The sequence below is a fragment of the Triturus cristatus genome, chromosome 9 (genome assembly GCF_964204655.1).
Source record: "Triturus cristatus chromosome 9, aTriCri1.1, whole genome shotgun sequence".
Lineage (NCBI taxonomy): Eukaryota > Metazoa > Chordata > Amphibia > Caudata > Salamandridae > Triturus > Triturus cristatus.
Window position 1 is genome coordinate 903,318,486 of NC_140592.1, and position 27,772 is coordinate 903,346,257.

The 27,772-nt window shown below is 47.3% G+C and overlaps 1 protein-coding gene across 1 annotated transcript in view; it reads left to right on the forward strand.

Moving 5' to 3' along the window:
• The window catches only part of ATG2B (autophagy related 2B), a 1,039,004-nt gene that overhangs the window by 337,073 nt on the left and 674,159 nt on the right, over positions 1-27,772 (forward strand). Inside the window, exon 19 of the mRNA XM_085626438.1 lies at positions 20,058-20,215. Within this exon, the coding sequence (XP_085482564.1) occupies positions 20,058-20,215 (158 nt within the window). The remainder of the gene's footprint in view (positions 1-20,057; positions 20,216-27,772) is intronic.

Below are 27,772 nucleotides of genomic sequence, written 5' to 3' on the forward strand. Positions count from 1 at the left end.
TTAGGGTGCTTCTGGCGACAGCCCCTCGCCTGATGCACCTCTACCTCAAGCCCCATACAATGATTCATCCCTTTTTTCCACACTGCAAGGGATTAGCGAGGTTCTGCCTTCCATGCCCTGGCGATGTCCCAGAAACAGGAGCAACCGTTTACATCTGTTCCCTCTAGGCGGTCCCTACTATGAAGGAGGAACAATTTTGGGCCCAGTGGGATTGTGCAGAAGAGGACCTCCCACCAGACAGTATGTCACACCAGAACCGATCCAGCGCCGTGCAGCTTCACACTGTATGAATAAAGGTACTGTCCTCCGCCCTGCAGCAGAGGCATGTCAGGAAAACGATTACTCCCATGCGCTACTGACAGCATCTCTTGTAATAGGCTCTGTGAAGGTATTTGAGTTGTATCAGTCCCCAAAATTGACGACTCTTGGGGCGCCCCCAAAGCCTCAGTCCAATCATTATTGTCTAGTTTGTCAATATCTGCCTCCTATGCCACTCTAAGGGCAGGTAACGTGTTTGAGCTATTCATGACAAGTGACTGGTATATTTTCGCTATTTTATTAGCTCCCAGGTCCCCCAAGAGGAGCTTACCCTCCAATGGGCTGAATTCTGGGAGCACTTTGCTCCCTTTCGGTGTCACCAGCATACCTCATATGTTCACGAAAGTGATGGCGGTGGTGGCAGTGCATCTTCACAGGTTAGGGTGTCCATACTTCCCTTACCTCAATGACTGGCTGTTGAAGTCTGGTTTGCCCCAGGGAGTCGTCAATCACCTCCAGACTACAGCAAACCTCCTGTCATCTTTGGGGTTCAGTATCAATGTACCGAAGTCGCACCTTCTCAGATTCTCCCCTTCATCGGAGTAATTCTGGACACAGTTCAATTTCGTGCCTCTTCCCCTGGAACGAGAGTCTAGGACATTCAGGCCATGATCCTGATCTTTTAGCCTTGGTCCTGGATTTCAGTGAGGTGGACTCTGAAGCTTCTGGGACTGATGGCAGCCTGCCTCCTGATGGTTGAGCACGTCAGGTGGCATATGCGGGCTCTGTAATGGGATTTGAAGTACCAGTGGGCCCAACATAAAAAGGACCTCTCTGACCACGTTCATATATCGAAGGACACTGCAAAAAGATCTTCAGTGGTGGTTGCTGAACCTCATTTGGGTCTGGGGCAGACCCCGCTCACTTCCCAACCCAGAGTTGGCTGATACATCGCTTCTGGGTTGGAGTGGCCATCTGGCGGAGGTGGGGGATCAAAGGTCTCTGCTCTCTGGCAGAGTCCCAGCTCCACATCAACCTACTGGAGCTGAGGCCTGTATGCTTAGCGATAAATGCCTTATTTCTGTCCATCGCTGGTACAGGTGCTCATGATCAACACCACACCATGCCAGACTACAACAAACAGGGCAGGGATAAATTGTGAACACTGTGGCAGGAAGCCTTGTGGCTCTGGAAGTGGCTGGTCCACCAAGGAGTTTTCCTGGTGGTGACCCATCTGGCAGGATCCTGGAACTCCAGGGTGAAGGAGCTCAGCCGCCAACCCATAGTGGATCATGAATGGCAGTTACACCTGGAGGTGGTGCAAGTTCTCTTCTGTGAATGGGGAGAACATTGGCTCAATCTTTTTCCCCCCGCCGAGAATGTGCAGTGTCAGCATTGGAGGATCCAAGGAGTCTCTCACTCGGAGGCCCGTTTCACCTTGAGTAGAACTCGGGACTCCTGTATTCCCTTTCTGCCAATACCACTGGTGCCCCAAATTCTCAAGAAGATCAGGACAGACCAAGCCAAAGTCATCCCAGTGGCTCCGGATTAGGTATAGCAAGGATGATATCTAGAACTCCTGGGCTTGAAAATATGTCCTCCGATTAGTCTGCCCCTCTGAGAGGATCTGCTGTTGCAGCAACAGGGCAGGGTTCTGCACCTGGGCTTTCGCACTGTCACATTCATGCTTGGAGATGGAGCGGTGACTTCTGACCACCTTCAACCTTCCTCCAGAGGTGGTTGATGTAATTTTGCCAACCAGGTGTCCCTCAACAAAAACTGTATATGCTTGCTATTGGGACAAATTTGTGGCTTGGTATGGTACACGCCAGATTGACCCCCTGCACACCAAGTTATCTAACATTCTGTTATATGTTCTGTCTCTTTCCTGGTAAGGCCTTGCTTTAGGCACAGTTAAGGGTTATCTTTCATCCTTCTTATGGTTGTCAGGTCAGCCCTCATTGTTTGAGTCACCAGTTGTGATGTGATTTTTGAAAGGGATAAAACATACGTTTCCTACTTCTCCCTTTGTTATGCCCCAGGGAGACCTCTATCTGGTCCGCTTCATAGCTGTCCTTCATAACTCCTTACTATCAAGCCTGGGTTCCTCATCGTCATAACCTAGGCACAGTGTTTAAGTGACCCTCAGTCTCTGTATTGCTTCACCATCCACTTCCTTCTTCCCAGACAAACTGGTTCTGTGGACTCTGGCATCTTTCCTGCCGAAAGTAATGATGCCGTTCTACTTTGGTCAAACCATTACCCTGCCACCATTCTATTCTCTGCCTGAGCCCTCTAAGAAAGAGAAGAGACTCTATCGTCTGGACCCCTAGAGAGCCCTTAGCTTTTATGTAGACGTACCAAAGTCCACCTGATGGACGATTAGCTTTTTTTGTGGTGTTTTTTGGAGTGAAGAAAGCCAAGGCAGTGCAGAAGAGAACCATCCCGCTGGATTGTGCTCGGCATTAAGATCTACTATTCGACCAAGATGCAGCCTCCGGTAGGCCTGCATGCTTATTCCATCAGGGCCAAAGCTGCTACACTGCTTTGGCACGCAAGTCCCTGTCCAAGACATTGGCCAGGCTGCTACTTGGGCGTCTCTCCATACGTTCATGAAGCACTGTTGCTTGTACAGTCAGGTTTACCAAGATCGGCGTTTTGCCAACTCGGTCCTGCATGACTTTCTCATTTGCGTCCATTGCTTAGGCATCTATCAGAAGAGCAAGTTATTCACCTTCAGGAACACTCTTACTGGTAGACTCTGTCTAACCGCAGACCCCGCACCGACCCTCCTCTCCTCCCTGTTCTGTGATTGAACTCTATCCATTAATAAGATCTCAAGTCTAAGAATCTGCACTCTGTCTACGAATTTGATTTTGGGGCTATGTGTCTGTGGGTGTGGACAGCGTTAAAAGCAATTAAAAGAAAGGAAAAACAAAGACAGTAAATGGTGAGGCCAAACTTAAAGAGCAGAGAATAAATGCCTGGTATGGTGAAAGTTGAAGAGGAGGGAGGAAGAGAAGATGCAGCATGTGAGGGTGTGTCGTGCATTGAAGTGCATCAGTCTTGAGAGATGTGTGGTGGGCTGCAGGTGAAGCAGAAGAAAGTGAAGAGGTTCTTGTTGTGCAGTTAGATGACTATCCCCCCTAAAAGAAAAAAAACACATTGAAACCACCATTGACCAGGTGTTTCAGATGTACAATACGGAATAAAAAAAGTAAGGTAACAAACAATATAGTTAAGATATCAACAGGGCAATGTTTTTGAGAAAGAGAGCCAGATATGAAGTTGATTTTAGTAAGTCTTTTAGGCGTCCAAATTTGCGTGCTCTACATTTTGAAGGGGCATTTGTTCTTCTCACCACTGGTAGTCCAGTACTTTCTGTCTCTACCCATCTGATTCTAAAGTGACTGTTGCCAATCTTTAGCTTATTAGAGGATGGGCCACCTCGCCTCAAGATGACCAATGCCTCCTCCAAATGTCAGCTGTTGTAAATACTCACAAGTTGAAGTTTCACATTTGTCTTGGCTGTTGTCTGCAGGTGCAGGGTAAGTTCTAGAAATTCCTCCAGGAATTAGGATCTATCGTCTGGTAAGTGGTATGTGACTCCTGTGTTGAATGAGCTGCTTGGAATTATGGTGTAGACCCTGAATAGGCACTCAAACAAAGAGAAGAATATATTGTGAAATTCTGCGCGGGTAAGTGTGGCAACACAAATTAGGGCTTCCCATTGTCCCTGCGAAGTTTGGTTTGGTAGATAATGTTTAGTGTTGCTGGAAAAAAGTCACCAAAAAAAGATAATTGAAGTGGGCCTAGTGTGTGTAGATGAGCCCACCTTTGGATGAAGTGCTCCATCAATAATAAAGTTGTCCTCTACACTAGTACCATAAATTCAAAGGCACACACTTGACTTTCAGAACTTTCCCTCAGGATTCTCCCCATCTATGACTATATATGTTAAGTGCCATGGATGTCATATTAATTGCAGCTCACCTTCAAAATATTTCTCATGAGAAAACCCGAAACAAAGCATTGATTAAGACTCCCTGTTTTCTGTTTTTACAGAATTTGACAGATAAATACAGACAGAAAACAATGTGTTTCCTGTCTGCATTTATTTATTTATTATTATTTTTTTTTTTAAACCTTTATTACAGAATGCAAAAGATATACAAAGATGGGCCTACAACCTTCAGGCCGGCCGCTAGCAAACAGTGAGAGCATAAAATACAGTTATTAAACCCAAGCGGCAAGTGATAAAGGTCCCAGAAGTCGAAGGAAGCGTTGGCGGCCACACCGTCCGGACCCCCAAAATGACGGTTCCATTTTTTATAAGAAACTACAAACAAATCCACAAGGCAGCAAAAGTCAAAGCAGCATTATGAGCTCCCCTTGGGAGGACCCTACCGATCCCCAGGAATAGGGGGGGGGACAGGCCGGGACAGAAACAAAGTGGACACAATACCCAGAACCAAGGTGACAAGCAGACTAGGGAGACTGGGCCACTGCCAAGTCAGGCGTCAGCGGCGGGGCACAAATCCCGCTACGATAGGAGTTCCAGGGGCCCCACACTTTCACCCATTTCCCAGGCTTACCTCTCGCCACATACACTACCTTCTCCCGAAACATACACCAATCAATGTTGTCCTTCCACACCGAAACCGTTGGTGACCTCTGGGAGCCCCACAATTGTGCTATGTCACGCTTGGCCACCATATATCCCAGAGTCACCCACCACGTCAGCGGCACCGTGTAATCAGTCGGCTCCCACACATTTAGCAGACATCTCCTAGCCTCGGGAAACAGCGTCACATGCGTGACCGCTTACAACACCGCATGTACACCACGCCAGAATCGCACCACCTCCGGGCATTCCCACAAAGTATGGATGAAGGTCCCTAACATACCACACCCACGCTTACACAGCCCATTAACGGCATATCCCATACGCATCAGACCCGGCCCAGTAACATAGACCCTGTGGAGTATTTTGAGCTGGACGAAGCGAACGCGGGCCGGTATGGCCACCTCTTTCGGGGAGGCCACCGCAGACACCCAGTCCTCGTCATCCAGATCCAATCCATCGGCGACCCATGCCTTACGAAGGCCAGTCAGCAGTCCCGAGCGATCGTTGATGAGCTTTTTATAAATCAATGAGATAGTGCCATCCGGTACATGCCCATCTAGCACTCTATCTTCCAGAGGGGAGCACTCCGGGATGGAGGCAACATCCGGGAATACGGAACACAGCGCGTGACGAACCTGTACATATCGAAAGTACTCCCTGTCCTGCAACTGGAATTCCGTCTGCAGCACATCGAACGTTTTGAATCCCCCCTCGTCCAGAGATCGCCCACCCTGCTGATGCCTATCATGTCCCACTTCTCAAAGCCTTTCGAGGTCCACAAGCAGCCCAGTCGCTCAGATGCATACAGTGGCGTCGCCCGGGTCAACCGATCCTTCCACCCCATCGCCAAGTTTGCCGCGTGCCACACCCGTACCGCGACCCGCGTAGGGCCTGTCAAACGTGCGTCGAGCGATCTAGAGTAAAGCGCACGATTATAGTCGCCACCCGGCAGTAACAGTTTGTCCATTTCAAAAGCCGGGTTAAGGGCGGGCCCATAAAGGCCGTGGTTTATCGCAGCCAGCTGGGAGGCCCAGTAATACCGTTTGATGTCTGGGAGGGCGACCCCCCCGTCATACCACGGGAGCGGCAGCTTCGCGAGGGCGATACGCGGCCTCCCATCCCAAAACAGGTGGCGCTGCAGACCCTCCACCTCCCGAAAGTAGCGCGCCGGGACGACGTCCATCGTGTTTTGTAAAGCATATAAGAAACGTGGCAACGACATCATCTTAAACAGTGCCGCACGGCCGAGCGGCGAGAGCGGCAAGCGCCTCCAACGCGCCACATCCTCCTTCAGGCGCTGGAGGGGGGGGAGTAAGTTCTGTTTATATCGGGCCGCGGCGTCCAGGGTAATAAAGATACCCAGGTACTTAAATCCCTGTGGAGCAACCTGGATAGGACAACCCCGCGGAAGGATAGGAGCCACCCCCGAGAGGACATACACACAGGATTTAGCCCAGTTGATGACTAAGCCGGAGTTGCGGCCAAATGAACGCAACACATCCACTAACACAATCAGTGATTTACGCGGGGAAGCAAGGTACAAAAGAATATCGTCCGCGTAAAGGGATACGCGATCCTCATACTCGGGGGTCCATCGGAGACCACGAATCGAAGGGTGCCACCGCAGCCACTCCGCCAGGGGCTCCAAGGCAAGCGCAAAGAGGAGCGGCGACAGCGGGCAGCCCTGCCGCGTGCCCCTGCCCAGTTCAAACGGCGCCGATACTCTACCATTCACCGCCACCTTCGCCAGCGGTCCGGAATACAACAGTTTCACCCAGCCAATGAATCCCGGGCCAAACCCAAACTTAGCCAGCGTCGCCCAAATATATGGCCACTCAAGCGTGTCGAACGCCATAGTGGCGTCCAAGGACGCCAAAATGGCTGGCTCTCGTATGAACGGGACCCTCGCGAGCACCCCATGCAGACGCCGCAGGTTAAGCGCGGTGTTGCGATGAGGGATAAAGCCGGAGTGGTCCTGGTGGATCAGATCGCACACCACGCCAACCAGCTGATTAGCCAGCACCTTGGCGAGAATTTTCGGCTCCGCATTCAACAGCGAAATGGGCCTGTAAGACGTGACCCGATCCCGCGGCCTCCCCTCCTTATGAATAACCACAATAGTGGCAAGACGCTGGTCCAGCGGGAGGGAACCCGCCGACCGGGCCGCGAGGAACATAGCACGGAGACGCGGAGCCAGCGTATCCGGCCGTAATTTGTACAATTCGATGGGAAGGCCATTAGGACCCATGGCCTTGCCAGAGGTGACCGAACGTATGGCGAGGGCAATCTCCTCAGATGTCGGGGCTGCGTCCAACAACAATTTATCCTCCTCCGAAAGGGAAGGCAGCGCAATGTCTTTAAGCAGGTCATGGGAATCCTCTTCCGAGCGGGAAGATACCGGGGAATACACCCCACGGAAATACTCAGCGAAACAATCAACAATTTCCTCCGGCTCAGTGACACACACACCATCCAGTCTCTCAATCGACGGGACAACTCGACTCGCCCTCTCCTTTTTATCCAGCCACGCAATCAGTTTACCAGCCTTATCACCCACATCATACAGTCGCCCCTGTTGCTCTCTACTCAGGCCCCTGGCTGCCTCCGTGACTAGGGCCTTGTAGTCCGTCTGTTTGAGTCGGAGAGCATGCAGTCTGTCGTCCGTTACCCCACACTCCAGATCACCCTCCAACTCAGTTATCTCAGATTCGATACGGGTCACCTCCTCCCGCTCGCGCCTCCGGGAATGGGAAATTAGGGATAGGGCCTCCCCCCGGAGTACCGTCTTAAACACCTCCCACAAAGAAACCGCAGATGACACAGACCCCACATTGTCTTCAAAATATCGCTCAAGAGATTTAACCAAATCTGCGCGAATTGTGGGGTCGCGCAGGTACCAGGGATTAATCGGGACCACCCTCCCCTCCCCCCTCGGGACAATGTCGAAGTGCAACAGGAGCGGGGAATGATCTGAACTACCCCGAGCCAGATGTCGTACCTCCCCAACCCTCCCCGCCTGTGCTGCTGGCATCAGAACATAATCAAGCCTCGAAAGACTGCCATGAGCCCCGGAATGAAAGGTGTATTGTATCTGCGTAGGGTGTTTTAGCCGCCAACAATCCACCAGCCTGAGGAAATATGAATTTTTATGATCAATTGTGTCCCCTATCTTAGACCCCAACGGCTCCATGTACGTGCTACAAGTACATGTATGTTCCCTCCACTTCCAGCTATGAAGACGCAAATACAATTGTGTCCAACGTTAACATGTCCTCTTTCAGATCCGCCATGAATGGGTCGAATATTCCGTTCCTAAGTATGCCTTGCCACCGTCTTTATATGGTGTACCTTTCACGTTTTTCAGCTCTGGCAAGTTAGGCCCTGAATTCTGCCATCGAGCCTTTTTCTGCCTTCTGCCTCTGAATGCTCCAGCCTGGACCTGCATCTGTATCCATGACCTTTGTCTTACTTCCTGCGCGGCTAACGGAGCCTGGCTCGGCCTGTTGCCTGCCAAGACTGTATTCAGCCTTCAAGTTATCTGCTCCGCTCCTCGAGAAATGCATTCCTGTCTAGTAGTTTAGGTAAACATCCTTCCAGCTACAGAGCAAAGGGCCCGGCCTTACTGTCTCCGTGCAAGTAATTCATAGCTCCTGTTACCATGGTAGGCCCATGCCCCCTCGCATCTCATGTAGACACGTAGACACTTGTACACGCACTAGCAGTCAGTATAGGATAGCCTCTGCCTGAGAGACCTTTCCTTCCAGATAATACAGTTCCTTAAACACAAGATATTAGATACGATTTGGGATTAGGTTGTTCTGACATCCCAGACTTCTGTCTCCTCATGTAGGGCTAAATGTCAAGTCCCCTTCACCCTCCAGTTATACGTCAATCACACGTCATGCTACTGTGCGCGCATCTCTGCCATGTATTTCTGCTGACCTTGCAGGATTCTCTTATGGATCCACCCACCTGTGTCATCCTCAGAATGACGTTTCTAGTACACGCCCTTATGCACGCCTATTGTAACGCCTTTTCCATTACGTATGTGTATTCTTATCTCTCTTCTCAGCTGTTACGCCTCCTGCATCTGTCTTCACTGTAATGCATTGACTATATATATGATAACCTGTCAATAAAATATGCCCTATCCCTTCCCGAACCTTCGTGGTGACGGAATCCGATTGCCTGGTTCGAACCAATTCCTTTGTAAGGAATAAATCCCCTTTTAAAACCTCAAATACCACGGATTCTGCCTCTTATTTTTACTGAGTTATTCTTATTGAACTTTACCGCATAAATTAAGTCTAGGTAATTTAAATTTACCACAAGCCCCAGGGTATCCAAGAGGCCAGATAACCAAGCTTGGGCACGGGGGAGATCCCTGGGAGGGTGACGATCCTCAGTTCCGGAAATTACAGCTTTAAAATCCCCCCCAACCACTAGAATCCCCTCCGGCAGGCCCAGAAGAAGGCGCCCCAAATCAGCAAAAGTAGTTGTCTGCAACCCTGGCGGGACATAAACAGAAACCAAAACAATCACTTTACCCTCCAGTCTACCCACCAGAGCCGTATATCGTCCCCTATCATCATGGAGCACCTCATCAACCTCGAACGGGAACGAGGTTTTAACCATAATGCCCACACCCCTCGAACCAGATGTGAAGCCCGAGTGGGCTACAAGGCGATAGCCCCGTCTGTTCATGGCACGAAAGGAGTTTCCAATGAGGTGTGTTTCCTGCAGAAATACTATATCGGGTGAAATTCGTTTTAAGAACTGCAGGACCACTCCCCGTTTTATCCAGTCCATTAACATTCCAGGACAAAAGGCTCAGTCCCCTACCCCCCATCATAGCCAAAACCGATCAATCTCCCCCAAGAGAGCACTTTAGAGATAGCACAATACTTCTGCCTTGTGGTACAAATAAACAATACCCAACCCCAACCCAACATCCCAAACAAAACTCCCCCCTCCCTGCACCCCTGCATGAGCCCAAACAGCCCCCCCAACTTGCAGTGTGCCTGTCGCCCCTGTGTAAACTAAACTACAAAGACCCCCTAGAGGAGGAAAGAGAACCCCCTCGAGACACAGCACCACCTCCACTGGAGGGGAAACAAGACACAACAGTCAAGAGACCCTAAGCTTGGCCGAAAAGTGGCATCATCAGGAATGAGCCCCAGTGTCAATACCTCATACCCGGTCCGGTGGGCACTCTCCTCCCGCCGCCCCCATCCCATCCCGATCATGTCCCCCAGACAAAGTGTCCAACCAGTCCCCGGCCATCTCAGGACGGTCAAAAAAGTGAGTGCGACCATCAGCCTCCACACGCAGCCTGGCCGGGAAAAGCATGGCGTATTTTAAGTTCATGTCTCGAAGCCGCCGCTTGACGCCCATGAAACTCAATCTCTGCTTCTGGACCGCCTGCGTGAAATCAGGATAAAAGTTCACCTCCATGTTCTCCAGCTTAAGCGGCCCTTGCAGTCTGGAAGCTTGCAAAATCGCATCCCTGTCCCGAAAGTTGAAGATACGGGCAATAAGAGGCCGTGGAGGAGCTCCGACCTTCGGTCTGCCGCCAGGAATTCTATGGGCCCTCTCCACCGCAAAGAATTTACTCAGTCCTCGAGGCTGGAGATGGGTAGAAATCAGGTCCTCCACAAAGAGATCCGCCGCCGAATCCTCCCGTCCCTCGGGCAGTCCGATAATGCGAATGTTATTCCTCCGGGCCCTGCTCTCGGAGTCCTCCAGGCGCCGATCCATGAGCGCACTTGCCTGCCGGAGCCGGCGCACCTCCGTCTGAAGGGCCGCTACCTCAGTCCTGAGGCCCGACGCGGTATGGGCCAAGGAGTCAACCCGGTCATTTGTCTTAGATAGATCTGCTCTAACAAGGTTGACATCGATGAGGACCGCATCGAGTTTGTGCGCCAAGGTGTCGAATTGTTGGCCTACTGAGGTCTTCATCTCAGCAATGGCGCCCATGACGTCCTGCAAGGTCAGATCCGTAGGCAAATCCGGGGCATCCGGGGGACACTCGGAAGACTTGTGCGATCCGCCGGGAGACCCCTTCGGGAGGGTGTAGCGATCCATAATGTTGACTTGAAGTGCGGTGCCACGCCGGGTCGATTTGGCCTTCAGCCGATCTCCATCCTGCTTCGTGGCCATCGTCATGTATCTCGCACCCTCACTAGTCACGCAGTGGAGAGCAAGCAATCAAGGCCGAGAGCCCCGGGGGGTCACCTCAGGAAGGCGGAGCGGGTCCCCGCAGGCAGGCAGGCAGGGTCCCCCAGCGAGGCCACCACCACACAAAGAAGCGCCGTAGTCCCACTCGCGATGACGGCAAGGGGACTCAAAAGCAAAAGTGAAAGTGTGGGGTACGCGACTCGCCAGGCTCGGCCTGCCGTTGTTATTCACTTCGCCACTGGGTCACCCCCCAACTCGAGTCCGCGGTCAGGAGAGAAGCAGGCCGCAAACTTCAGTCGATGCTCACCCCGGCACCCGGGGTCCAATTCAAAAATGGAAAACGGGTACCACCTCGGCTCAGGTTCACCGACACAGTCCCCTCAACCGATTCAGGATGAAGACAGGATAAACGTAGGAGGTTGCGGAGGTCCTCGGGAGCCTCGCACTTACGCGGCCATCTTGGTTGTGCGCTAGGCTCCTCCTCCTGCATTTATTTTTAAAGGTGGATAAATACAGAAAATTGTGCTTCTTTAAGTGAACCTCTGTGCTGTCTTTCATGAATTATTGCCCAACAGCTAAGCAGATGGACAGCATGGAAAATGAAAAAAACAGGATGAAATTTCTTTAAATAATTGGCATATGTCAACATACATTTGTGGTATAATGCTTATATTTACCTGTGGATGTATCGTTATGTAGTAGTTGGTAGCTTAAATAGCGAAAACACGACAGGCATCAAAGTATGAGTACATGTCGATCAGTTAAATAATTATGGAAATGTACAGTTTTACAACTAACTTTTTACGCAAAACACAAAATAAATATGGATAAATACATATAAAAGGGTCCAAAAATAAGTATGGATAAATACAGACGGAAATGTTAAAAAACATAAATACCATAAAACCGGGAGCCCTAATTAATATCCCAGTCTTCTGTGACAAACCAATCCCTACCAGATGTCTCCAACTTTCAATCAATTGTTTAACCCCTTGATCTGTTGCTCTCTGGGGAAGCAAAGATGTTCTGATTTGGTGTCCACTCTTCATCTCTAGCTTGCTGAGGACCAGGTTCCAAATGCCGCCCACAAGATGAACACCTACAAAAATCTGAATGCCATGCTTACAATGACAGAATTGCACTGCCTGTTTGTGAGACACAGATGGGTTAAAAATACCAAAATATTTGCTTTGTTAGGGAAAAAATTTTAAGTAAAAAAAAGTATCTTAGCTGCTTTAGAGAGTCAATCTTATCTTTTCTCACTGAGCCGGTTTGGGCTGAAAAGGATTAAGAATACATCAACAATTCATTTGTTTGTTCTTGGACTCAGAATTATGATTGTATTAGTGGCATGGCTTTGTTGTTTATATCAAGGGTAATGAGTTCCTGGTTGAACCCCCAGTCGAGTTTTGAAGTATCTCGAAGACTTCATGAGAAAAGAGAAAAATAGTATTCCACAAAGCCTGAGAGTGAAGAGGCAAGTTGAATGCTAATTTCAAGGTAGATTTCTTTTTACCATGCCACTGACCTTCACTACATATGTTGTGTGCCAGGCTCTTTACCTCTGCAGTGTAGTGCCAGTTCTGCTCCTGCTCACTTCAACCCCAATACATTGAATGTCACGATTAAACATCACTTGCTTCCATACCCTCTCACTGTAGCCACGAGGTGCATGCAGACACAACTTGTATGCCTGCGGCCTGGCTGTGGCCCAGAGTTCTGCTGCTTTTCCATCCCATGGCCTTGTTGTGCTTCTGTTGCTTAAACATAGGCTTCCCCTGTCAGCCAGAGATGTGAGTTCTCTACCCGTTTGAACATGCCAGGGAAGAGTGGCAGAGTTACAGACTCATTCCTACATTTAATATGGCTTGTGACTGTTGATTATTCCCATCAGAGTGATAGGATATCAGAAGGAGGCAAGTTGGATGTTGACGATGGTCCACGGACCAGTAGGAAGCAAGTATTGTGTGTAAAGGTGCCTTGTTATCCACAAACAATCTGCTGTTATGTTTCTTGTGATCAGCACTGTCATGCTATGGAGGAGACCATACGGTCTGAGAACTAGAACAAATCTTGAGGTAAGGCAGAACTCTATTTATGTCTGGCTATTGCTCTATTAAATGAGAAAATGGCAGCAACTGCCCCAATAAAATGTATTCTTCAAGTAACTCAAGAGTATCTCCTTCTGTTGTCGTCTTCCACTTTTTATGGTACAAATATACACATAGTCCTTTTTAACATGGACGGCAAATTTATGTTTTGCGTTCGCTCAACTGCCCTGCTCAACTTTAGTTAGTGGCTGTTAAAGGAAGTGTACCAGTGTTGGCACTTAGTAGTATGCTGCTCATTAGGTTTATACTTCCTGGGGTCCAGCTTCTTCTCCTGATAACGTTAAGGCATGGAGTTTGCTCAGGTTCCTTCCTTCTTCAATGAGATCTGTTGCATGGGTGCATTGCTCAATTATAATTGACTGCTCATTGTCCAGTGTCCGCTGCTCCTTTGTTTTTCTCTGTAGTGTATACACAGTGTCTGAATCTTATCCTCATCTTGTGTGGTTTTTTAGTTTGTCTCATCTCTACATTCCATTTTCTCTATTGTGTCCTTTCTGAAGAAAGGGGATTTCATTTGTGTCTGGTGCCCCTCTTTTAAAGTATCAATACCTTTGCTTGGCTGCCTCAGATTTGTTTCTGAGAGCCTTTTTGGTTTGCTGGTGCAAAGAGTCCTATCTGTTGTACAAAAGTCACATTCTTTGCGAATCTTGGTGGTCTCTTTCCCTTCTGGGTAGTTGTAGTTACCTTGAGATGTGTTGAAACCTTGCGTTCCTGCTGTCAATGTACTTTGGAGCACCTCTCAACAATTCTTCAGGATGTTGGCATCTGATGTCCTGTCTGCAGGCTGTTCTCTTACCACTCACAAGTAATTAAACTCTCCTATTGCCAGATTTGAAGTTGCTGTTTTTTTTTTTTTTTTCCTTTTTTTCTCCTTTTTTTAAAGTCCGGATGAGGGATCACTGTGGCTGACGTCTATTCTGACCAGGTTACTGGCCGCCACATTGGCCACCAGAAATATGGGACGCTGAGGGATATATTCTATTTAGTTACTGGGTTACATTTGATGTGGAGGACTCTGGCCACCATTTGGGCCACCACCGCAAATATATGAGTTTGGACGATTGTGGGACACTACAGAACTTATAAGCACACTACATTTATTGCTAGCGATCTTAGGATTGTTTTTATTTGGTTGGACCTTGGAGTACATTAACTCAAGTATACAGGCTGATCGGACCGTGATTAAAATAGTTAAGCCCTGTGGAACGAAGCGCGTTGGCTGATGTCCAATTTTTAGCTTCAACTACAATAAAAAGATATTTCGGATACACTTGGAGTTTACTGACTTTGTTCTGGTGCACCTTCCCTCTTGTAAAAATGTGCGTCTCTGGTTTTGGTGCCTTCTTGTTCTCTGTAAGTGCATTGACCTTTGCCAAAACCTTTTTTTCTTGTAAGACCATATCTTCACCTTTGTGGCCCACCGTCCTCTTTAGTGAGAGTTGTGTGACCTGAGCCCAGCAAAGGATGTTAGACTTGGGAGAGCTTGCCTTGCAGAGGCATACATGGGCTGAATTGTCCTGTGATCAGGGCCGCTCAAGGCAGGCATACTAAGCCCATCCTGTTCCACCTACCAGCCTCCATCCTACAGAAGGTAAACTGAATGATGTTCAATGTCTGCACATCTACCAAACAAGTCTACCCATTGTTAAAGGGCAGCTTTGTACCACTAACATTCTTATTCTGCCTTGACTAGTGATTTAGACTTGCAAAAGAAATGTGTAGAGACCCCTTTTCCTTGAACACCCCGCGACTTTCATAGCAGGAAAGGGCTCAAACAAATTAGCCAGATGCTATAGCCCAATAATACTGCCAACCGAATAATTTGCTCCCATGTTTCTACTATCAGGTAATTCTATGCTATATAAATATCTCTCAAAAAACGTAAAGCTCTAAGCTTTTATACTATAAGCTCTGTATTTGACTTTCAACCCTTGGGGTCACAATAGGTAATATGGGCAACTTTCATTATGGGCTACAGTGCAGCTCATTGCATAATTTGAAGACTTAAGGAAGAGAGTTTACAACAATGCAGTTTTTGAAGTTAAGCAGTCACATTGTGGTAACTGGTTAAAGTCCTGGATGAAAATCTGGTGTTCTGACTTCCATCTCCCTTCGAGGGAATTCCGACTTTGTGAAAGGGAAGCAAAACGTATTGCAGACTACCTGTTATTTTATTCAGCCTGTATAAAACCGCATGGACAGAGACTTGTGTAAGAGGCATTGCACTTTAATTTGGAGCACGCTTATCTTTCTGTAAAGGATTTTTAATTTACATCCATAGACCATATTGCACAGAAAGCACCCTCATGGATTTTGTTCCAGGTCCCATACTTCTGCACCCTTGAGTGCCTTTGGCTTTAACCACTATTAGTGTATATGGGATATTCACAACCGAAAGCCAAAAGAGTGACTTCTTTCTTTCGGCAGGTGATAGGCAGCGATAGTTCTTGGCCCTCCCTATTTCTTCAGCATCCATCATTGTTTAATATTTGTATTATACATATCATAATAGAAAGCTATCTGCAGCAGTTGCGTGATAAGACATTGTCTTGTTAAAATCTTGTGCAATGTGGAGTACCATTGAATAGTCATTACTTGAACAAATGAGATTAAATAAACATAAACAATTAAAGTACAATATACCAGTGAGTACGGAAGTCTGGTCACAAATGCGTATCTCTATTCTCTAAATTGTCTAGAAGCTGCAGCATCATTGCATCCCAGGCATGGACAGTGTGTGCACTCTTTTGTCTGTCCCACTTCATGCTAGTAGCCTCGATCTCAACTTCTATCCATCATGTTGTTTTTGCCATCCAGACCATATTGGTCTGATTTGTAGAAGCTAATTTCTTAGGTTAGCATTTCAACCCATTGTTATTTTGTCCACCGTGCCACCTCAATTTGAACCCAGACATATGCTAGTTACTCTTGACCCTGTTCCAGTAGGATCAGTCCTGCCCTAACTACCAGGCCAGGTCCACACTAAACACAAGCAACCCAAGACCTGTTTGTGAGAAAGTGCCCTCTTTCTGCATGGTAGACCCCACATTTTGCTGAACTGCTGATGTGCTTTGACTGAGTGTGCCCTGGGCTCCTGCCAATCAGGTACCCAGGGCCTATGTTCTTTCCCTAAAACTACATTGAAAACAAAACCCATTTGGCATCTCCGGCCAACGGTCAGTCCCTGGTAAATGGTACCACAGGTACCCAGGGCACTGTGACCAGAGAAGACCCCTAAGGGCTGCAGCACTTATTGTGCCACCCTTAGAGGCCCTGTACCACTACACTTACACACTGCCTTTGCAGGCTGCGTGTTTTGGTGCAGAACAAAGTGAAGAGTCGACATGGCAAACTTCCCTGTGTGCCATGCCTACAACCCACTGCCCTGGCATAGATCAATCACCTCTCTAGCTGGGTGCACTATACCAGTGGTGAGGGTACAGGTGCATGAGCCCTGTACCCCCTACAGTGTCTAAGTCTATTCTTAGACATTGTAAGTGCAGTGCCATCAGGAATATATGGTGCTGGGAGTTTGTCATTACGAACTCAACAGCACCATAATGGCTGCACTGAAAACTGAGAAGTTTTGGTATCAAACTTCTCAGCACATTAATCCCACACTGATGCCAGTGTGGGATTTAATGAAAGTACACACAGAGGGCATCTTAGAGATGCCCCCTGAAAAACGACCTACCACTAGTGTCCAGGCCGAGTGGCTGCTTTCAGCTGCCATCACCAGACATTTTTCTGGACCTCTGGGTCAAGAGCCTGCTGCTCTCGGGGGCCTGAAACAATGCACATCCTGGGACGAGGTGCCAAGCCTCCTTCCCCAGGATGACCAGGGTTCACGAAGGGGAAGCTTCAAAGGCTTGCTGCTTTTGTGAGCTTCCCCAGGCCACATGCTGCTGTCAGCAACTGGTCCCCACCGGTTCTGACCGGCACTTTGGGCGGAAGAAATAGCGGGAAAAACAAGTGAGGAAGATAGGTGTGCCCACCTCTGCCAACTCCACCCCTCAGGTGGGGGAGGCGAGGTGAAGCACAACGGTCAGGCCCCGCCATCTTGCAGATGGGGGGACCCTGCCAACCAGTGAAAGGCTTATGCCCCCCCTCCCACTGAAGGGTGGCATAATAGGGGGTGTACCCACCCCCATGGAAGAGACCCATTGGTCCCAACCTTTTACCTACCTGTAACGCCTCTAAATCTAGTATTTAGGGGCACCCCTGAACCTTGCTTCCTCATACAAGATACCAGAAGAAGAAAAGAAGGAGGACCGAACAGCGGTGCCGAAGCTAACGAGGAGGACGCCCACTGTCTTGGCCCCTGCCCTACTGACCTGTCCCCACCTCAAACCTGCTACAGCGGTGTGTCCTGCAGCCAGCAACCTCGAGAAACCCGGGGGACCTGCCTGCCTTCAATCCCAAAGATTCTGTCTCCCGTGAACATCGGATTTGTTCATCAACAGACTCCAGCTCTGCAAGGATTCCCGGGTCTGCACTACTCTGCATCCGACGCCCACGGCCCGAGTTCGAGTAGCCCGACACCAAGAGGAAGTCTCCCTGGCGATCCTGACCTGAGATCTGGTGATCCCTGACCTGCCATCAGCCTCCAGCCGACGCCTGAAGCCTCAAACAGGAAGGTCCCCAAAACCGCGACCAGGCGCTGGTAAGAAGATCATCACTAAAAGACACCCCTGCACCCAATGCCCCACGGCCTTGGGTGGTCCAACCGACGATGCCTTAGGTTAGATTAAAAAAACAGCTGTGCGCTAACAAAACTAATAACTTACTGTCTTGCTACTACTCCTATGTGCAGCGGTTCATCCTCAACTCTTGCAAGTTTCTCCTTCAAGTTTTTTTTTTAATGCTGCCAGATTAATGGTCTTGTGTTGTGCTTTGGCATCTCCAGCTTGTTTCTTTGAAGATGGGTTGTTCATGGTGTCAGTTCCATCTAGTACATCTAAATTATTTGGCCTCTCTTTTTCTGGTCTCTTATCCTGGGCTCACTCTTTATTAAGGCAGAGATTTGGGCTGGGCAGCTGGATGAGAACTGTGCCACCTGCATCAGATCTTATGCTGTGGCTAGTAGAAGAACAGGAGGAAGAAGTGAGGCTGCAAGGAGCAAACTGCACATGCAGCTATGCCGGCTGTAGTTGCTTTCTCCAGTGTCCCTTCCCCACATGCACATGCCAACTGTAGGATCGGGTTGAGATTCCTAATCCCGTCCATCTCTTCTAGTAAAGCATTTTCCTTGGTTTTAAATGCCTCTACGTTGATCTATCAACTGAACCATTAATCCTTTCAGCTAATATGAGCTGGGGTCCATTCTTGTGACCTTCTCATTTTCAATTATGTTTGGCTTTTCTTCTCACTTGCTTGAAGTTGTGGTTCCACGGATCTTGCTTCTAAAACGTTAAGTCCCATTCCAGGGGCATGTTGAACAGAATGTTGAACACGCATTACCATTGTTTTTTTTTATCTTGCTCCTGGAAACCTATTGCTACCAATACTTTAAAATACATATAGAGTGACATTTGGCTTCTCAGAGAGTAATATGTCTCCCCCCTTTATGCTATTTGCTCTGTGGAGTATCATTCCACCTCCTCAGAAGTGCTTGCATTGCTATGTATGAAGGACTATTTTACATCTAAAAAATACACTGAATCTTCATGCACCAAATTATTTATCTCATAGATGCATTGTATAAGAAAGCAATGGTTTTGGTTTTTTTGTTTCTAACTACAGCAGGCTTTGTAAAAGAATCTTTATGAGGAGTCCACATGCAAGCCAAAACTATCGGCTTTACCAGTACTTGTTTCTTTCTGGTTCCCTTCAAGCGATGTGGTTTGAACTCTGTATATTTATTTTTTGTGAGAACGTTGACGTTTTGGGTATGTTAGGCTTACATGAGCTGTTATCTGAGCACCTTAGCCATTTTTTAAAAGCTTTGAAATAAGCGTTGGTTTATACTTTTCCCGACTCATTCAGAGACCTGAAGCAGCTTCTTTTTTTTCAGATTTCTGTAGTACTGTTGTTGATGTTCTTATTCATTTTTTCTCCTTGAAGAGATGTTGTCTAGAATTCCTCCTTTGGATTTTTTAATTGAATTTGTTGCTCTTGTGTGCAGTATTGAATTGACCAATACAATTTTTTTTAGCTTTCGACATTGGCTTTCACTGTCAAGCCTTTACATCTTCTAACAAAACCGACATTTCAATATGCTTGTATTCATTCATATACCTTTCACCGGATCGTTCATCAGTCTTCTCCACTTGACTTAAGGTGTGTGACTCAAAGTACAGAGAGGGAGCTGATAGACACCTTATTATGTGAAAGGTAAATAGGGAAAGCCTGGAAAAGCCAATGGCTCGCTTGTGCCCAGACTTTAAATATTAAAACACTTTTTTCTAGTTAACATTCCCTACGATCTCAGGCTCACATCAAAGTTAGTCTCACATAGTAATGAAAATCCTTTATTCTAATCAGATGGTGAGTAACCTCTACTTCACACCATGACTTTGTAGTAGCTCTCACAATGCAGGAGGCACGGACTTGGTGGAAGAGACACAAACCTGTAACTTGTTCAGGATCTCAGAACTGCCTGCACAGTCTTCCTTTCTATCCAGTAAAACTGTTGTTTCTTAAAAAGGCAAGAACAATCATGTCTGAGGCAAGGCATGGCATGTTTATTTGCTTGTGTATTATATTAGTAGCAAAGTACTGACATACTCTTTACTCGTGTTACAATCTTATTAAAGACGTAATATTTGCACGGCATTGTGATAGTTGATCATTATTTTTCCATTAATTAAAGCAGATGGATTATTCTTTAAAGTCCCTTGTATCTGAGCACAGCAAGTAATTATTCCTTTTTGTTTTATTTCTAGGATCAGCAATGATTTATTGCTGTGGGAACCTACAGCTCCTTCTCCAGTGGAGACATTTGAAAATCTCTCCTATGGTATTGGACTTTCAGTGGCTAGCCAGCTGATAAACACTTTCAGCAAAGACAGCTCGAATCAGTTTAAATCAGCAAATCACTATGGTAATGTTCTTTGCTTATTTTTTTTAATAAAACTTTGTTTTGTGTTAATGTCATGTTCTGAAGATTGCGTTATCTTCATGGAACCACCATAGTTAGGAATATAAAACACACATTTGTGCCAGAGCTGCATTTTCGACAAACTCATGAGATGTCCTCTACCGGTAGGGACAATTCAGGAGCATTTGCTGTACAACATAAGGTATTTTTGCAGTGTGAATCTTTTCTGGATTCACATGCTGTGCATTATTCTGCCAACTAGCGGTTGGGTCTGGAATTCTCCAGTATAGTAGCAATCATCCTACTTCTCTTTTTTTTTAAATTCTTTTGATGTTGTTGGGCGTCAACAGTTCCACCATTTGGGGCCTTATCCTGCCTCCTCAATCAATCAAAATTAAAGCGGGTTTGTATAGCGCTGCTTATCACCCATGAGAGTATCCAGGTGCTAGGTGTGAGAAGGAGCTGCTGCCACTCCTGCTTATGTGAATGCTGGATGTGTGGGCCAGGAAGATGGATGTGTAGCAAAGTTTGCGGTTTGGTTGGTGGAAGATCACCCTGTGGGTGAGGTAGGCTGGACCCTTGTTGTGAAGGGCTTTGCAGGCGTGTGAGCAGTTTAAACTGGCATCATTTGCTGAAGGCCAGGCAGTGTAGCTCTATGAGGTGGGGGGAGGTGTGGGTCGGACTATGGAGGTCAAGGATGAGCCTGGCTGCTGCATTCTGGATTGCCTAGAGTCTGTTTAGTAGGTGAGCGGTGATTCCCTAATAGAGGGAAGTGCCATAGGCCAGGCAGCTGGTGATGAGGGCCTGGGTGACGGTGCGTCTGATGTCGATAGGGAGCCATTTGAAGATTTTTCTGAGCAAGCAGGTGGATGAGACAGCTTTATCTTCTTCCTCATGAGAGCTTGTTGTTGAGTATTATTCAGAGGTTTCTTGCGTGCTCTGTGGGTGTGGGTGCGAGGCCGAACTCCATTGGCCACATTGAGTCATCCCACAGGGAGTTGCTGTTCTTGAAGATGAGAATTTCTGTTGTGAGTTTGAGACATCTGCTCTGCATCCAGCTTGTGACACTGATCATGCACCTGTGGAAGTTAGATTTGTTGTTCGTCCGGTCTGAGGAGAGTGAGAGGACGAGCTGAGTGTCGTCCGAATAGGAGATTATGTTCATGCCATGGGATCTGACTAGGTTGGCCAAAGGTGCCATTTATGTGTTGAAGAGGGTCGGACTAGGGAGGATCCTTGAGTGACGCCGCAGATTGTTTTTTTTGGTCCTGAGGTGAAGGGTGGGAGGCGGATGCTTTGAGTTCAACCCAAGAGGATGGACGAGACCCATTCGAGGGCTTCCCCTTCGTTCCCTATTTGGTCGAGACCTTGTAGGAGGGTGTGGTGGGATACAGTGTTGAACGCTGCGGAGAGATTCAGGAGGATCAGGGCAGCAGTCTCTGCTCAGTCTAGGAGAGTCCTGATGTCGTCTGTGGCTGCAATCAGGGCGGTGTCAGTTCTGTGATTTCATTGAAATCCTGATTGGGAGGTTTCCAGTAGGTGGTTCTTCTCCAGATGGGCGGTGAGTTGGAGATTTATTGATTTCTTTACCACCTTGGCTGGGAAAGACAATAAGGAGTTGGGGCAGTAATTTTCTAGGTTTTTGGGGTCTGCGGTAGGTTTTTAGGGAGCGGTTTGACTTATGCGTGTTTCCATCCTTCAGGGAAGGAGGCAGATGCGATGGATGCATTGATGATTATGGTAAGATCCTTGCTGATGGTGCTTTTTCTAGGTTGAACATCTGGTGGAGGCGGGGATACTTGGGGACTCCCGAGTAGATGGAGTCCACGATGGTGGAAATTGTGTTCGCAGAGAGAGGCTCCCATACGATTCATGAGCTTTTGTGGGGGTCTGTGTGGTTGAAGAGTCTGAGTTCGGTTCAAAATTCTCATAGATGGTGGAGAAGAAGTTGGCAAGGGTGTCGCAGAGCTCCTGAGAGGGGGTGACGGTGGTCTCGGTGGCTGTGGGGTTGGAGAAAAGTTCCTTGCTATGGTTTGAACTGGCATCCAGGCTGAAGGTCAGGGTGTCTTTTTGGGCTGTTTTGAGTTGGTGGTGGTATCTGTTGAGGGGTAGTTTGAGGTTGTTACTCTCATTATGTGTTTTGCTGTTTCGTCAGAGCCTCTCAAGTCGGTTGCAGGTGCGCTTGAGGGATCTGAGTTTCGAGGATCTGCCGGTTTTGGTTGTTTATCGGCGCATTTGTTGATCCATGCGTTGAAGTTTCCGACTGCCGACTAACGGTTGGTGGTGGCCTCAGGAGGAGAGGTTTTTAGGAAGCTGGTCCAGAGATCTTTTGTTACTTTGCTTAAGCTGTTGTAGGAGGAGTTGGGAGGGAGGCAGGTGTGAAGTGGGTGGTTGTGATTTGGAAGTGGACCATGGAGTGGTCCGACCAGATGATTTTGGTAGCATGGCTGTACTTGATTCTGTCGCTGGCTGAGAATATGAGGTCAAAAGTGTGTCCAGTGATGTACGTGGGATCTGTGACCAGTTGGGAGAGGCTGAGGATTTCCATTCTCTCGAGTAGATTGGTTGTGTTTTTGGGGTCTTCCAGGTGGAAGTTGAGGTCCCAGAGGAAGAGGAAGTCTTTGGAGTTGATGGTCAGTAAGGTGATGAAGTCGGTGATGGCCTACCAGAAGGTGGGGTGGTTCAGGGTGTCAGTAGGCGAGGGTGTCTCTGACCGTTATTTTGCTTTTGCTGTTTAACTGGAAGTTGAGGTCTTCCATGATGGGGGTGGAGGATGGATTATGGCTGTTTCACCACCTTGTTTGTTGGTGCGCTTCAGGTGAATTATCTTGTATCCGGTTGGTGTGGCCGTGGCGATGTTGGACGCTGATGCCAGATTGAGCCACGTCTTGGTGAGGAAGACGATTTTTGGCGTGAGAGAGGTGATGGTGTCCCAGATGTCACGGACATACTTGTGGAGTGATCGGGTGTTGATCAGCAGGTATTGGAGTTGGTCTTTAGTGATGGTGGAGGGAGGGGGCTCTGGGGCTGAGGGTTTTGTGCTGCAGTGGAAGGGGCAGTGCTGGCAGGAGAAGGGTCCTGCTGTTGCTCATGAGTAGGCGAGACTGCAGTTGTTGTGTTGTCCGGAGTTGAGGGCTAGAAGTTTGGTGCTTGTGTATTTGTGGATGGGAGGGGGACCAGGGGTCCGGGCGGTGGGCTCAGTCCAAGCGCGAACAAGCACAGACGAGCTTGCCTTTGGCGCCCCCGATGCACAGCTGACCTGCGGCCTCCATTAAGTAGGTTACTTGGGAGGGGCGCTGGGTGGGGTCAGTAGAAGGCGGGAAGTAGAACAGCTGGAAGGGAAAACGCAGGAAAAGTGGTTTAGCTCGGTTAAGGTATTCTGACGTCTTATGCTCTCCGGGAAGCTCCCACTCGTGGTCACCAACTTCAGATTCTTCTTTTCCGCCATTGGGTCTGAAAGCTTAGATGAGGGCTCTCCAATATGTGAAAAAAGAGAGAAGTTTGGACAAAGTTTGTCAAAGAATATTGGAAGAAGATCACTGAACAGAGGTACCGGAGAAGATTCCTGTAGTCAAAAGGACTTTTCGGAGTCGTTCAAAGAATGCCCGGGCAGAGGTCTCCCTGTTCCAAATGAAAGAGAAGACTCAGTTTTAATTCTCCTCGAACTGTCATCATAAATTCACATAGAAAGACCATCATCAGGTGTATAACCTCTGACTGCCACTCGACCATTGGAGCGACGACTACGAAGCCTGTGCGGGGTTCAAGTCAAAGACGTTGAAGGCAAGAGAGAAGCAGAGACAGAGGTAAACACCATCTTTAAAATACCTGGGTCTGTCGAGCGATGATGACTATGTTGCAGAAGGGGCAGAGGGAAAAGTTTCGGATGCCAAACTAAAAATCGTCGATGTCCCTGGAGAATCGTTCAACATGAAAGAAAAGTGATCACAAGTAACACCTAAAAAACATTCATTGTCAGAGTCTCGAAAACCAGACTCGAATATACAAAAAGGAGGCTCAACGTTGGAAAAAATTGCTGAGCGAAGGCAAACCTAAAGATAAATAACCCCTCGTATTCCTTGACAGGGACACTGCAGGAGGCAAAACTCCCCAAAAAACTACTTCATCGAAAGACGTTCGAATTCTAGACATTTAAATGTCAAAAAAAGAAAGAGTTCGAGAGAGCCGAAAAACATAGACGATATACACATCGTCGAAAGGTTCCTCACCTTCTAAAAGAAGATTGATGCGGACGCTCGACCCTGAAGAGCGAGCGGTGGAAATCAAGAGAAAGAAGAGGCATCCCTAGGCAGAGATCCCAGCTTTAATTCCGAGGAAAAAAGATTTCAACACTTCCCTTAAGGAATTTCCAATTTCACAATAAACTTCGACACCAAAAAGCTAGTCGAAAAGGAGGTCAAAGAACTGGACCCTACCATTACTCTGGAGCCTCCGGTAGAAGAGGAGGAATTCTTCTATGAGGAAGAGGAGCACGAAGGCTTGGGCTGTTTCAGGGGTTAGAGAATTCTAAATATTTAGAGACACAATGGCAAGACCTGGAAACTGATTCCCCCAAAGAAGGGATTGATTGTTATCTGTAGAGGCCTTTTCCTCCGGATGATATTTCTATGTGCAGCCATATAATCAAGGCTTCAGACAAATATGGAGTTCAGTTGGAAGAGGAAAATACTCAGTGCTTCCTCCTAGAGACACTTAATTTCTGCAGAAATAAAGAACTGTTCCAACTGATGCGAGCTAGTGTTCTGTATCAAAGCAGGGAAGCTTTCAAGGAGCCTGCGATGTGCAGAGCTGTGACATCGAGGGTGGAGAATAATTATAAACGTTCCTCAAAAGACCCTCGCTACATAAAGGGAACGGTGCCCACAGACTCAATCATTACATCAACGACAAGAAGGGAGCCAACAACATCAGAGCCACCTACAAGGAAAGTAAGAAAATTGATCTAATGGGCAGGAAATTTTAGAGGAGTGCAGCAAATCAATGTGAATAGAAATTACAATGGAGTATGCATACCAACATAGGGAGGAAATGACGGAACTCATGAAGCACCTACTGGATCAGTACAAGAAAAGAGTGCCAAGCCTGGCTGAAGGGGAGAGGATGTGGCCTAATGGCTAGAGAGGTCATCCTCGAAGCTGGGTATGAGTCTCGACAGGATGCTCAAAATCCTGTAAATCTGGGCAAATCACTTAATCTCTCTGTGCCTAACAAAATGAATGTGTTTGTCTGTAACGCAACTGGTACTCATGTTAAGCGCTCTGGTACCTTCGGGTCGAGTTTGCGTTGTATAAAGCTCCCCCCCATATAAAAAGAAGGTGGTGAAAACATTGCTAATACATGTTTAAAATATGCATTATATGCGGCAGACAATGCAAGCGATGAAATGATGGCAGGAACAATTTTAAGACACCACTCCTGACTGTAACTCTCAGGATCCAAACCAGAGGTGTAGGCAAACATAAAAAAATGTTATGTTATACTGTTTTGTAGAGTGCGCAGCTGCTCAGCAGAGTGTCCCGACAGTAGGCAATGGGAGAACGACCAGGGCACCTAGATTAACCGTTAAAGAGCCAGGTTTTTAGTTTCCTCTTAAAGATATCCAGGTTGTGTGCTTGACAAAGGCCTAATGGAAGTTTATTCCAATAGAGTTGGCCCAGGTAGGAAAAGGATCTCCCTCCTATTCTGAGGCGGAAATACACCTTTCAATGGTATAACAACTTTTTGGCTGCATAGCGTACAAAACTCTGCTACAGCTCAAAAAAGATAATGAGACTGCAAATTCAGTGGAAGCATTGCAAGTTAGAGGAAACATTCGGAGGGCTTATTTGGCAGGTCTGTGGTATGTGTCATAGGTGTATGGCGCTTCAGAGAAAGTGCACAGGGATTACTAAGTTTCTAATACGACGGTGCTGAAAGGTGTAGAGACACCACACACTCTACAGATGTAAGCCAAAGCTTAACGTTACTCGTTACTGAAGCCTCAGCACACGTGAATGATATATTTCTCGTTGTTAAATTCAAACATGAAAATATGAGTACATAAAGAAAATTCAAATGACATAATACAATCTTCTTCTTGTCTTCTTTATTAAGACGAGTTTTGGTGAGGTATCGAGTTACAGCCATTCACAGCCAACACGTGTTTCGTCGCTTCGGGAGTGTACTCCCACGACTTCCTCAAGGCTGTGCAAACAAACAGAAAGATGCCAGCTCATACTGTGAAAGTCAATACAGTAATTGAAATCCACAGTAATCAACATTACGTTTAGAATTGTAGTCCCAAACAAAGTGAATAGTTGCGTGCTTGCAAAATAAAATTTCCAAAAGACAGATAGGAACCCATAAGGGGAATGATGAGCAAAAAGTCTTCGAAGTAAACCAAACAAATGGAGAGAGAAAAGGCCCGATTGTGATACGACGTGATTGCTTGGTGAACTACTAGTTGTGTGAATTAATGATAACATTATCGCCGTCGTGGGAAGTAAACGCCATGTCATCGTTAAACCAACCGTGACTGAATAAATAACACCAAAGTGCCGAGGTGGAGTATTTACCTCTCTTTGTATTCTTGGAAATTCTGTTTAAATCAGGGAAATAAATAAAAATAAACTAATATCAGAAAAGGATCCAACCGTAAGTTCAATGAGCAAGTTTTAAGCTACAATATGGCCAAGACCTACTTTAATTGTGGTTGTAATTCCGGCCCACAAGGGGGTCTAAGTTCGAAGGTAGGAACGAGGGATTCCACAGATCTATCAGGGAGGTGTTCGTGTTCAGACACTTCTCTATGGAGATAAGAAATACACGTGTCAAGGTCCAGAAAATCTGTAGTGTAAACCGTAATGCTCAAGACGACACTCACTATCGAAGCTGAATACTGGGTCTAGGCTCCTTCCCCCCGTACCTACTATAAAGCGCTACTTGTTCCAATAGTTCCACCACAAGCAAACTACAAAGTGTGTAAGACCAATATTGGTCAAAGCTACAACTTATGATCTCTGAGTCTCTAAATTTAAAATATTGTGAGATTCCTATTACCATCTCAGATTTCAATCAAGCCGTGATGCGATAAAAAGAAACAGGTTCTTCGCTCCATAACCAAGTAATCCTAATATCACTTGTGAAGAATAAATACAAAAAAAACACCGAGCAGCTAGAGTGCTGTTCTAACACTCCACCATCCTGTATCCAGGCAAAGCTTTAACCTTACCTGGCGTTTTTCTTCAGCTAAAGTGCCCTCGTCCTCACATCGGTCCACCAAATGCAAACGTAGGGTCCGCCGAGTATGGCAACCCGTCTTCCGAGTGTTCGTTTCACGTGACGAGGGTCAGAACAGGAATATATCCGGGTTCGCTCGTCAGCATGTGCGTCATTACAACTGACATAGTGAAAAGACTCTGCGTTATTCTAATGCCTTCCATCCCTCGTATAGGGATCCAGGCTTATCACTGCTTAGTCGCTACAATGCTGATAATATTCTTAATGAGTTCGGTCCTATTCATAAATAATACGTAACATAGTTCAATAATGAACTAATTA